This window comes from Lissotriton vulgaris, chromosome 10, assembly GCF_964263255.1.
Source record: "Lissotriton vulgaris chromosome 10, aLisVul1.2, whole genome shotgun sequence".
NCBI lineage: Eukaryota > Metazoa > Chordata > Amphibia > Caudata > Salamandridae > Lissotriton > Lissotriton vulgaris.
In genome coordinates this window covers 275,451,199-275,463,883 of record NC_141698.1, presented here as the reverse complement: position 1 = coordinate 275,463,883, position 12,685 = coordinate 275,451,199, and the positions used below count along the sequence as shown (strand labels likewise).

Sequence of the window (12,685 nt, the reverse complement as noted above, 5' to 3'; positions counted from 1 at the left end):
TTCTCCTTTCATTTAACCAATACAATAAGGTTGCATTCTGGTAAAACAAGCTGCTTAACATTCCTTCAAGACTAAGCCTAAAGGCTGCTCTCCACAGCTACCACCTGGATAGTTTTCTAAGGTTAATTTTGACCTTTTAAATCACCATAAGGGTTGTTTGGACTGGTGCAAGGTGCCCACTTTAATTAGCACTTAACTAATGCCCAAACCAGGAAGCACCCAAGGATTAAGTTAAATGAAAAGAATATCCAATTAAGAAGGAGTCCACACGTCCGGAACAACAATGGGGTTTGTGACAGCTGGCGTGAACAACAAGTTGGAATGGACACTTTTTTGCGAACCAAGGAAGGACATACAGTCATCTGAGTCTCCGTTTCTTACGGAATCATTTTAATGAACTAGATTTTCACGCTATGGGACAATTTTACTTGTCGGATTGTGAGCGAACTGAATTATGGGCAATGAAGTGCTGGCAGGGAATATACCAGGTGCAAGTAGGAATGCACGGTGAGGGCGGGATTTTTTGAACAACTGAACCAATTGGGAGGTTAGAGGGATGGATTTAAAGCGTGAGGGAGTGTGGGGCGCATTTTTTGCATTCGATCAAACAGACAGTGAGGGTGATGGACTTTTAAAAGCGCTTGGCAGGTACGTGCAAGTTAAATGGCATCCATAGCGTAAAGTGTGAGGTCTAACAGTAGAGGGAGAAGGAGGGTATTGGAATAACTCTTAGGGAAGGAAAATAGAAGGCAATTAGAATCGTGAGGACGACTACTAAAGATCAAAAGTGACAGTTAAGGGTTAAAGGATAGATTTAGGTGGATAGAGGAAAGAGGATGAAGGGGGAGGCATAATGGGAGCCATATGCTGATTAGCGCTTGCATGTCACTAGGGCGACTTGGAGGATCAAGAACATTTCATTACCAGACTTTCACTTTTGAGCGCAATGCAGGCCGATACATATAAATAAAGAAGGGGATACAACATGCGAGAATAGAGGGATGTACGGAAGGGTAGCAAGGAATGGTTTATTGTAAAGAGCACATTCTTATGATTCAGTATATGCTGACAATGGTAGACAATTAAACAACAATGGGTGGTGATGGACAGAGTCTCTGAATTAAGCAGAATACTCTCACCCAGTCAAGAGATCAGGGCTAGATCCAACACCGTTTTTTAGCTCACTGCACCATCCCAGCTCAGAACCTGGCTATATGCAAATTAGTCTGTTCCTGTCCCAGTGCATGATGGGAACAGGGCAAACCAAACTACCAAGCCAATTCTTTCACTGGGAAGGAAACAAGCTTCCGGGGACTGGTTTCTGGCATTACAGCCGTCTTCGGCCCGGCTTGCTTGAATTCTGATGGTGCAATGAGCAAGGGACTCACATCTGAGTATACCCTCCCACGCTTATGGTGGACAAAATAATTAAACAACAATGGGTGGTGATGGACAGAGTCTCTGAATTAAGCAGAATACTCTCACCCAGTCAAGAGATCAGGGCTAGATCCAACACCGTTTTTTTAGCTCACTGCACCATCCCAGCTGAGAACCTGGCTATATGCAAATTAGTCTGTTCCTGTCCCAGTGCATGATGGGAACAGGGCAAACCAAACTACCAAGCCAATTCTTTCACTGGGAAGGAAACAAGCTTCCGGGGACTGGTTTCTGGCATTACAGCCGTCTTCGGCCCGGCTTGCTTGAATCCTGATGGTGCAATGAGCAAGGGACTCACATCTGAGTATACCCTCCCACGCTTATGGTGGACAAAATAATTAAACAACAATGGGTGGTGATGGACAGAGTCTCTGAATTAAGCAGAATACTCTCACCCAGTCAAGAGATCAGGGCTAGATCCAACACCGTTTTTTAGCTCACTGCACCATCCCAGCTCAGAACCTGGCTATATGCAAATTAGTCTGTTCCTGTCCCAGTGCATGATGGGAACAGGGCAAACCAAACTACCAAGCCAATTCTTTCACTGGGAAGGAAACAAGCTTCCGGGGACCGGTTTCTGGCATTACAGCCGTCTTCGGCCCGGCTTACTTGAATCCTGATGGTGCAATGAGCAAGGGACTCACATCTGAGTATACCCTTCCACGCTTATGGTGGACAAAATAATTAAACAACAATGGGTGGTGATGGACAGAGTCTCTGAATTAAGCAGAATACTCTCACCCAGTCAAGAGATCAGGGCTAGATCCAACACCGTTTTTTAGCTCACTGCACCATCCCAGCTCAGAACCTGGCTATATGCAAATTAGTCTGTTCCTGTCCCAGTGCATGATGGGAACAGGGCAAACCAAACTACCAAGCCAATTCTTTCACTGGGAAGGAAACAAGCTTCCGGGGACCGGTTTCTGGCATTCCAGCCGTCTTCGGCCCGGCTTGCTTGAATCCTGATGGTGCAATGAGCAAGGGACTCACATCTGAGTATACCCTTCCACGCTTATGGTGGACAAAATAATTAAACAACAATGGGTGGTGATGGACAGAGTCTCTGAATTAAGCAGAATACTCTCACCCAGTCAAGAGATCAGGGCTAGATCCAACACCGTTTTTTAGCTCACTGCACCATCCCAGCTCAGAACCTGGCTATATGCAAATTAGTCTGTTCCTGACCCAGTGCATGATGGGAACAGGGCAAACCAAACTACCAAGCCAATTCTTTCACTGGGAAGGAAACAAGCTTCCGGGGACCGGTTTCTGGCATTCCAGCCTTCTTCAGCCCGGCTTGCTTGAATCCAGTGGCAAAGTTAGCAAGAGACTCACGTATGAATTGGCTTGGTAGTTTAGTCTGCCCTGTTCCCATGATGCACTGGGCCAGGGACAGACTGATTTGCATATAGCCAGGTTCTGAGCTGGGATGGGGCAGTGAGATAAATAACGGTGATGGATCAAGCCCTGATCTTTGGACTGGGTAAGAGTGGTCTGCTCAATTCAGACACTCTGTTCATCACCACCCCCTTTTCTGAATCGACAATGGTAGACAGGCCCGTATTTGTTTAACAGAGTATAGAACTGAGTATCCAAAGTAGGTAAATGATTAATGTGATGAATTGTGTAACCTTAAGTAGTAAATCGTGTTCTTTATGATTATTTACAGCGACCCCCGAAGAAGGGCGTTGAGCCCGAAATGCATTGGGTCACTTTTTTGAATAAACGCTGCCTGAAATAAACCCGTGCTTCAGTCATGTTCTTACCGAAGGTCCGGAAAGACACAGTGAGAGCATCAGAAAGTTGAAAATTAGCATGTACATTTAACGAGTGGACTCGATTCGAAGTTTTTACAAAGGGAAAACAAAATTTGGATTATAATGAAAAAAAACGGAGAAAAAATGATTATATGTTTCATAAAGTCATATGTATGCCAAAATGGCACATACTGCTGTGCATTTGCTTGGGACGTGACACGCCCCACTTATGTGACACTTTAATTAGCAGACATCATATACCAGGCCAACTTCTCACATCATGACTGCTCATTAAAAAATATTTTATAATGCTGCCATCTTGGATTAGGAAAAAATACAGCACAAACATGGAGAATTTTTTAAATTATGTGCATTGGGCAAAGGTCTTCATGTACCGTCCGAAGTGCATGTGCTATGATACCTGATTGGATTATTTTACGGTGATGCTAGTGAGCAGAATCTTTAATTTATGTGTATCCATTTATCGAGTCTTATTAGTAGCTTCCCATTGCATCTTAAAATTCATTCAAACTTTGGTAATATTTTAATTTTACTCAGTATCCTTTGGTCGTTGATGCTTAAGTTGAATATATGTTGTTACAACGCAAACAATTACATTGCATGATTTTACAACGCATGCCATTACAATGCTTTTTTTAAAACTACCATTAAAACGCATTCCATTACAATACATACCATTACAACGCATACCATTATAACACATAATACTTTTAGGGTAACAGTAGGGTAAGTGTTGGATAGTGTAGGGGTAAAAATTACTATACCTACTCCAGTGAGTGCAACAATAGGTTAAGTGTTGGATAGAGTAGGGGTATAAAATACTATTCCCACTCCAGTGAGTGCAACAGTAGGGAAAGTGTTGTATAGTGTAGGGGTAAAATTTACCATTCCCATCTACCCCAAAACCCATACTCACCCTAAAACTAACAAATCTCTATTATTTACCTTAAAATAGCCTAGAAAAGATAAAGAAACTGATAAACATCCTGCACCTTTCTTGCTATTTCAATTTCTGACTGATGTGAGTCAGATCGATCGCTTTGGTGTGAACTTTGAACCTGCCTGACAATGTATGCTCTAGATGGTTGCCAGCATGTAGGGTACCCATACAATCATCATCATCATAACTTCATTTCGATCACAAAGATCTTAAAAAGTATGCAATCACTTACGATTTGAAGTGGTCTGCGAGCACGCCCACCAGCTCGCCCACTCGGCTCTCGCTCTCTGGCTGCATCTTGTGGAGGCAGAAGGCCATGTCATCTTGCTTCTCTGTGTGAAAGACCACCAGCTGGTCTTTGCCGCTTGTGGTGCTCATGCCAGTCACCTGCAAGAAGCACAGAATGCCCCTCAGTAAGAGCCACCCCAGCCAACTGGTCATCTCTGCATCCTTAAGCTCTAGGGGCAGACAAACTATTTTACCTGTCCAACTTGGACACACGGGTACTGACATCAGATAATGACAGACAGACCTATCTGCCACTCTAAATCATTTATAAACTCTTTTGCCCCAAGGCCCATCAACTTCTGTTGAATAATTTCATGCAGCACTCACTCTCGCTATGATCAGGTTCCGTGGAATTATGTGGCACGAGAGGGCCAAATTATGAGGCAGGATTAAGTAAATGATGTGGCAAGAAAAGGCTAAATACATTTTGTAGCTGTATTACTTCATTATTTCGTAATGTTTAAACTTGGGAACACTGTCTGGGCATTGGTTGCACCTCATTGGTACCACTTTAATACCAAATATAGCATTAAACAACAAAATGCTGACCAGTCAAGTTTTGAAAAGGGCCTTTCACCTCGCTGGAACATGTGTTGCTGCATTTTTAGTAACTTTTGAACCGTTTGAGTTAGAAACAATTGTGTTTTTTTTTAAATCTGCAGATTCTGCGGCACATGACAGGTTATGTGGCAAATCTATAATTATGCAAAAATTGCAGTGGCAACACAATCGCATAATTCCAGAAGCCCTGACTATAAGGAAATGCCTATGTTACTCCTATGCTTCAATCACAGCAAGTCATATTTTATGACGACTAACTATAGAGGCACACCTCCATGGAAGTATGCCCACCTCCATAGAGATTTAAATACCTTTATTGAACCCTCCCTTGTCTTCTGCAGTTCTTATACTCCACTATTCGTCTTTAAATGTCTCTATTTTATTCTCCCTATCCCGCCAGTGTAATAATATCTGAGATATTCCATGTCTCACTTCTTGCTTCTCTGATGAAGAATATGCATCTTTATGTAGGACTTGTTCCTTAATTATCGGCATTTAAAGTTCTTCTCTAGGCTCATTTGTTGTCTTAAGCAGACTATTGTTATAATGAACCTTTATATTGTCTTTGTTCTGTTGTACTCATTATGTTAAGTGTGCTAAAATAAATCAAATAAATAAATAAATACAATAAAGATTCTTGCAATGTTCTCCATAAGGCTCTCAATGTGGAACTTCTACACTATAGTTAATCTACTTTTATCTTTCTGGAGGTATTGGCCCCAGATCCTGGGACAGTACTCCAACTTCCAGAATATCTGCTTACAGCCTGTCCATTCTTATCATTGGCTGGCTTCATTGTCACTCTCATTGTTCGTTAGCTTGCCGTCCTCTTAATTTGTTTGGCCCTCCCCTGGAGCACAGGCTCTTTACAATCCTTCTGAATCCCTGACTAGTATTCCTCCTCTTCACATTTTTACGGATCTACTTTTTCTATTTGGTTAAGCACTCAATGAGACTGCATGTGTTTTCCAGCTTTCTCATTGTGCTTCTCACCCAGCTATCCATGTTGCTGTCTCCCTCGTGTGCGGTTCTCTGTCTCTCTCTGTCTTGTGTGTGTCTCCCCCCAACCATGCACTCAAAGTTATTTTATTTCTCCCCCTCACCCGCTCGTCCACTGTCCCCCAGCTTTTTCTTTTTATATATTTTATTTTCTTAAATGGCCATGCGGCAAATTGCTACCAGCCGCACCATGTTAAAACAAGCATTTGCAATGCAATAGGTCTCGCATTAGGAAAGTGTGAGCTATTGGTATTGTAAATGAAACATTTTTTTCAATATGTGTTGGCTTTGAAAATATATCAATTAATAGCATTGTTATTCACAAAGCCAATAGCTTACACTTTCCTAATGCGAGTCCTATTGGCTATGGCAATGCTTGTTGGTAGCAAGCAAGGACAGTGCTGTTGTGGAGCTGAGTGATGATGTGGTTGGGCTGAGTGATGTGGTGGTGTCCCAGAGTGATGTGGTGGTGTCCCAGAGTGATGTGGTGGTGTATTAGAGTGATGTGATGGTGTCCTAGAGTGATGTGGTGGTGTCCTAGAGTGATGTGGTGGTGTCCCTGAGTGATGTGGTGGTGTCCCAGAGTGATGTGGTGGTGTCCCCGAGTGATGTGGTGGTGTTCCTGAGTGATGTGATGGTCTCCCCGAGTGATGTGGTGGTGTCCCCGAGTGATGTGGTGGTGTCCCTGAGTGATGTGGTGGTGCCCCAGAGTGGTGCCCCTGAGTGATATGGTGGTGCCCCTGAGTGATGTGGTGGTGTCCCTGAGTGATGTGGTGGTGTACCTGAGTGATGTGGTCGTGTACCTGAGTGATGTGGTGGTGTCCCCGAGTGATGTGGTGGTGTCCCCGAGTGATGTGGTGGTGTCCCCGAGTGATGTGGTGGTGTCCCCGAGTGATGTGGTGGTGCCCCAGAGTGGTGCCCCTGAGTGATGTGGTGGTGCCCCTGAGTGATGTGGTGGTGTTCCTGAGTGATGTGGTGTTGTTCCTAAATGATGTGGTGGTGCCCCTGAGTGATGTGGTGGTGCCCCCGAGTGATGTGGTGGTGTCCCCGAGTGATGTGGTTGTGTCCCCGAGTGATGTGGTGGTGTCCCCGAGTGATGTGGTGGTGTCCCTGAGTGATGTGGTGGTGTCCCCGAGTGATGTGGTGGTGTCCCTGTACAAGTATGTAGTATGAAATTATGTAGGTTGGGTTGGAATTGTTAGTTAGTTGTAGAATTGTGTGACGGGTAAATGTGTGGTGTGGAGTGGATGTGTGTAGTGGAATTATGTGACATAGTGTGCAGTGGCATTATATGGATAGTAATTATGTGATTTTGAGTGTACTGGTATTATGTGTAGGTGGATTGTGAGTTGGAAAGTCTGGAAGGGCTGGGGCAGTATTAGCGGAATAGCAAAGCCTGCTTGACGTGCAACTCACTGCCACTGTAAAAGGTGAAAACTGTGGTGCCTTCCAGTAAAAGTAAAAAATTCCATGTTGTCATTTCAGATACACTGTAAGGGCTGGGGACCGTGTCAATGGCCCCTGCTTGAAGAGCAGCTCACTGCCAGTGTAAAATACGAAAAATATGGTGGTTTTTAAAACTAGATATGCTATAAATGTGTGTCTGCGCACAGACGCACACATGAAGGGCTGCATATTCTGTAATCAGTAGTTGCACACAATATATCTCTTAATGTAAACAATATATCTCTTAACACAGCTGTTCGTTGCCATTCATGTCACAATGTGAAGTGACATTGAAAATGTGCTTGTTGATGGAAAACAATTTGACTTCAATATACAAACACTTTGAAATAGCATTTGCGCCTGACTAGATTTGTGCGTGTGTTATCTCCAAGCCACAAAACACGATGAACTTAAGCACTCATAAAACAAGATTATTTATGTGCTATAGTTAGAAGAGTTTGGGATCAGGGGCGAGTTCAATAATAAAAGTGGGCTCAATATTAAGAGTGAGTTGTTCACTGATCACTTTTCAGTCAGGAATAGGAGTGTGCTCAGTGGTCAGGTCACACCTAATCCTCGCCGGCGCGAGATCACTGGCCGACCTCATACAGTTTGTTGGCCTGAGTCCATTGCCCTGTGGTCATGTGTCCACTTGTGTAAAGCTCTCCTCTGGTTGGCAGTCACAGCAAATTGAATCGGAAATGTCTGACTGAGGACAGAATGCAATGGGCGCAGTGCACGGCCTTCTAGTGCAACTGATACAGAGTGAGCACTAGTGCGCGTGGAGAATGCTTTTATCTCATGCTGGTTTGCGGTGTGCAAACAAAGCCAGTCCTTTCCTATGCACGTGAGATGATGCCACTACTGCGAAGCCAGGAATTGAATGAGGGGGGAGTATCCCAAGGCCATACTCAATCTGTTATTTGTTTTTCATTTTATGCTTATGTGTCATGGGGGGCAGAGGCGCTGATCCAGTAATGCGGAGGAGGCGTGCACGGGGGTGCATGCAAGCTCCCCCCTTTGGTTCACAGTGGGGAGAAGGAGAATTTTGGGGATGACGCCTCGTACCTGGCTGTGGACTGCTCCGTCCTTGGGAATGCTCTTGCAGGGATGCCGGCGGTTGGGGGGTGACTCCACCGTGACACCATCAGGTCAGTCGCGAGGGCATTGGGCTTCTGCCACAGGAGTTGCGGTGAGCGGTGATCAGCGGGGTTAATGGCTGGGGCAGGCCAGTTTGATGTTCATGCAGCTCGAAGCGCACCTACGGAAGTGTTGGCCGTCCGTCATGCTGTGTAGAGCTGTGCCCCCATGTGCCTGCAGTTGTGGTGGCGTGTTGATGTGGGGGGTGCAGATGAAGCGCTTTCGGCCTGCAATGGAGCGTATGCAAATAGGGTGCCGCTGTAATTCAATTGGTGCTGGTATCATGTTTTTGTTGCCCCAGCTGGTGTTTTGCTGCGTTTGTGACACTGCGGTACCTGTGGCACAGCACGGGGATATAGGGAGGAGGGGGAGCCATCGTTTACCATAATGGATGACACACGCTAATCAAAAGTATGGACGGAGCTTCCACTCCACTTCCGAATTCGACTTGACGACAAAAGATCTTGCAGAAGACATTTTGCAACAATTTCACCTTTCTCTAATTTAGCAGCAAAAGAATGGAAATAATCCCTCCTTAAATGAGGCGGATTCAACATCTAGGTATTTAAGATGACCATTATTGACCCACTGCTTCATAATTCATTTGTGTTTCTGAAGTTACTGTTGTTGTCCCGATCTTGAAAGGGCGTCCGCTTTATAGGCATAATTAAAAATAATGAAACGCCGCAGCCCGGCTTCAACAGGAAGCCAGGCAACCTTTGTTGGGACGGGGGCGGGGCCAGACAAATACAGGAAGCAGACGGGAGTCTACCCCGCGCTCCCGTACCCGCCGGAAGATTTGCGTGACTGCGTCTCAGCGCGGCACCCGCCTGTTGCCCAGAATGACCGGATGGCTGCCGAGGGACACGAACGAAGAACCTGGTGAGTGGGGCGGGTCTGGTGGGGCGGCGGGGGTCTTGGTGCGCTTGTGTGTGTGCTGTGTGTGTGTGTATGCGACGGCGGGGGTGGGTTCTCTGTATGTATGGGTGCGTGCGTGCTTGTGTGTGTCTCTGTGTATGCGTGTGTGTATGCAGTGTGTGTATGCGACGGCGGGGATGTGTTCTCTGTATGTATGGGTGCGTGCATGGGCGCTTGTGTGTCTCTGTGAATGCGCATGCGTGTGTGGTGCTTCCGAGGCAGGAGATGGGCACAGCGCCGTGCGCGCCCTCGAGGAGGAATCTGAGACAGCGAGGCTCGTGCCTGAACGCTGTCTCACATTCCTCCTAACACGCCAACAAAAGTTCATCGCTACGCTATCGCTACGCTCGTCCTAAAAAGAGTATTGCACCTACTCCAGTTTAACTTTTTTTATTTACCAATCCAACAAAAATCAATAATTGAAAAAATAGCGCCAGTATGAGTTCATGGGCAATTGAATACGTTGCAAAACATCCATACACAGACAACATCAATCATGCACATGCCTACAGTGCTGGTCATAGATTTTATTCTTTATGCTATTCAGCACCAAGTAGGTACATTTTATTTAGCACTGTTATGCTTTATAAATACAATATTATTACTACTAGTACTACTACAACCACCACTACTACTACTACTACTACTACTACTACTACTTACTACTACTACTACTACTACTACTACTAGTTTTCTCCACAACTAGACACAGAACCTGGAATGATACCTCTAGAATGGAGCACAATGTGCCAGATGAACGACACCATTGCATCTTGGACACAGAACAGCAGACATGGAGAAATCAGAAATGGAGAACACACCATAGATGTTGCTTGGGAAGCTTAACAAAGATAACTTAATTTGATTGTTCTGCTGGCTAACCACCTGTGTGCAACATAACACCACATTTGCACTCTCAACGTCTCATCACAAAACATAAAAAGCACTGGATCAAATCTACATAAGATTAAGTTATAGATGTCGGTACCCATTTGCCACAACCCTAGGGCTCACCTTGTTTAGGGAGATGCATTTAAGCACCTTGAATTGCTTGCTGGGTGCCAGTTTGTAGAGGTGCTGATCGGTGATCAGGATGGCCCGATCCCTGCTCTTATTGAATCGGTTGATCTGTAAATCGAGAGCAAAGAAAACAGGGAAGTGAAGAATAGGTGCTTTCGGTCACATCCTGATTTAGGTATAATGCATTCTCTCTCCCTAGTTTCCTAGATACCTGCTGCTCAGCCAGCCAGTGTGTGTGTGTGTGTGTGTGTGTGATGTCACAGAATGTTTATGCATGCCTGGAGAGATCAGTTGGGGAGAGTGGGTTGAGCTGCAGGATGCTGTGCCTGGTGGGGCATTGATATAACAACTCTATCTAGTAACTAAGACTTTATTCTTCAAATAAACTTAATTGTTAAACCTATGCTACCTGCTGACCAGGAGAGGCCCGTGCAGGTAAGAGCGGTGAGGCTAGGGGGGCAGGTTTGGGTGGGGGAGTCAACAGATGACAACGTGGTAAAATGAAATAGAAAAAAGAAAAAACTCTGATCTTGCGAAGTAAGTTTTTTTTTAACAATTATTTTACCTCGTCGTCTATCGACTCCTCCCCCCACTCTTACCTGCATGGGCCACTCCTGCTGCCTACTGAGGATCCATCTTTGATTGTTACAATGGAGACGAATTGGAAATTAACCTACTTCTGAGAGGAGATTAGAGGGAAAGATGTAGTCTACAAGGAAATAAAAATAAGAAGATAGATGTTTGAGGAAAGAGAAATGCCTTGGAAGCCTGTTGTGTTTTACCTTATTTGCATCTTTGTATTTTATATATATTGCATTGTTTTATGTATATTTTTACAAAGAGGTTGCACGAGCGTTTGCAGAAACACTGACAAACCTATTTCCTGCTACTTTTCGTCAACTTTGATAATTTTTGTAGTGTCGCGCTCTAGTCGATAGGTCCCGACGTAGCGACGCAGAGCGTGACTGTCATTTTGGCAGTTAGAGCGGAGCCCGCGAATAGAGTGGACGCGGCCCCCAGCGCTCTCCCTACTATGTAATTTGAATAAATAACTTACCTGCAAATCGTGCCTCTTCCTCGTTCTTGGTGATTGCCTACCTCTACAAATTGGCGATGAGGATAGGATGGAGAGCGAGCGTTGCTCGAGATCACCACCTCTCGTGCACAACACTAGAAGAGCACGAGGCAGCGACAACACGGCACGGCAGTTACCTAGCAGAGGAGAGAGCGTGGCAGAGGGGAGCGCCCGCAACCACCTCCCCGGTCCACCACACGCAGAGACCCATCCAGGGACCGGTGGGCGAAGCTCACAACAGACGGAGGTAGGGTGAATCCGCTCGACCACGTGGGCACGCGGAGGGGAGCATACTACCCGCCAAGAAGACGTGCCCAGCGCGGACCACCCACGGGCACACCCGAGCACCGGGACAAGCGCCAAAAGAAGTAAGGCGGCACGGGAGGAGGAGAGAAAGGGGACGTGACCACATGTTCCTAACCAAGCCCTCCAGCTGAAGCACACACGTGGCGGCCAGACACTCGAATTACACGGCGGTATCAGACACCACGCTTGCGGCAGACGGCCTTCCGCCCGTGGCCCTGGCGGAGTAGGCACAGCGCAGATGGGGAACCTGTGCCTCAGAGGAGCCCACCACACCAGCACAGGCATAGCGCACCAGGTAGTCCCAGAGGAGAAGAAGTGCTCCCAGAGAGGCAAGCAGAGATGAGCGCCCAAACCTCCTCGCTCACAACACAGGTCCCCTTCCTACCCAGGCCTGGGGAACCCTCGATGAAGTGGGAAGATTGGAGGGAATACTTTATGAACTACCTGGAAGCGCTGGAAGATGAAAGTGGTGCAGCATTTCCCAGCAAAAGAAAGAAGAGGATACTGCTCCAGAACCTGGGCCCGAAGGCATCAGGCTGATGATGATGACGTGTCCCAACACGCGATTGAAGACCTAGACACCCACTATAGACAGGTGGTGCGCACGTCCATAGACAGGTACAACTTCCAACAGAGGAAACAGGAAGCAAGAGAGTCTGTATACGAATATGTGGCAGCACTCATGGAGGAGCTACGCCAGCAAACAAGATGGCCGCGTAAGCTCCCGGCTCCGCCGACCTCCGACTCCTGCCAGAAGATCCTGTTATTTATCCTGTT

The 12,685-nt window shown here is 46.1% G+C and overlaps 1 protein-coding gene across 1 annotated transcript in view; it reads right to left on the bottom strand.

Moving 5' to 3' along the window:
* LOC147685121 (unconventional myosin-Ig-like) overlaps positions 1–12,685 on the bottom strand; it is a 1,601,091-nt gene that overhangs the window by 317,171 nt on the left and 1,271,235 nt on the right. Inside the window, exons 20-21 of the mRNA XM_086941006.1 lie at positions 10,522–10,635; positions 4,388–4,542 (exon numbers count right to left, since the gene is read on the bottom strand). Of these exons, the coding sequence (XP_086797132.1) occupies positions 4,388–4,542; positions 10,522–10,635 (269 nt within the window). The remainder of the gene's footprint in view (positions 1–4,387; positions 4,543–10,521; positions 10,636–12,685) is intronic.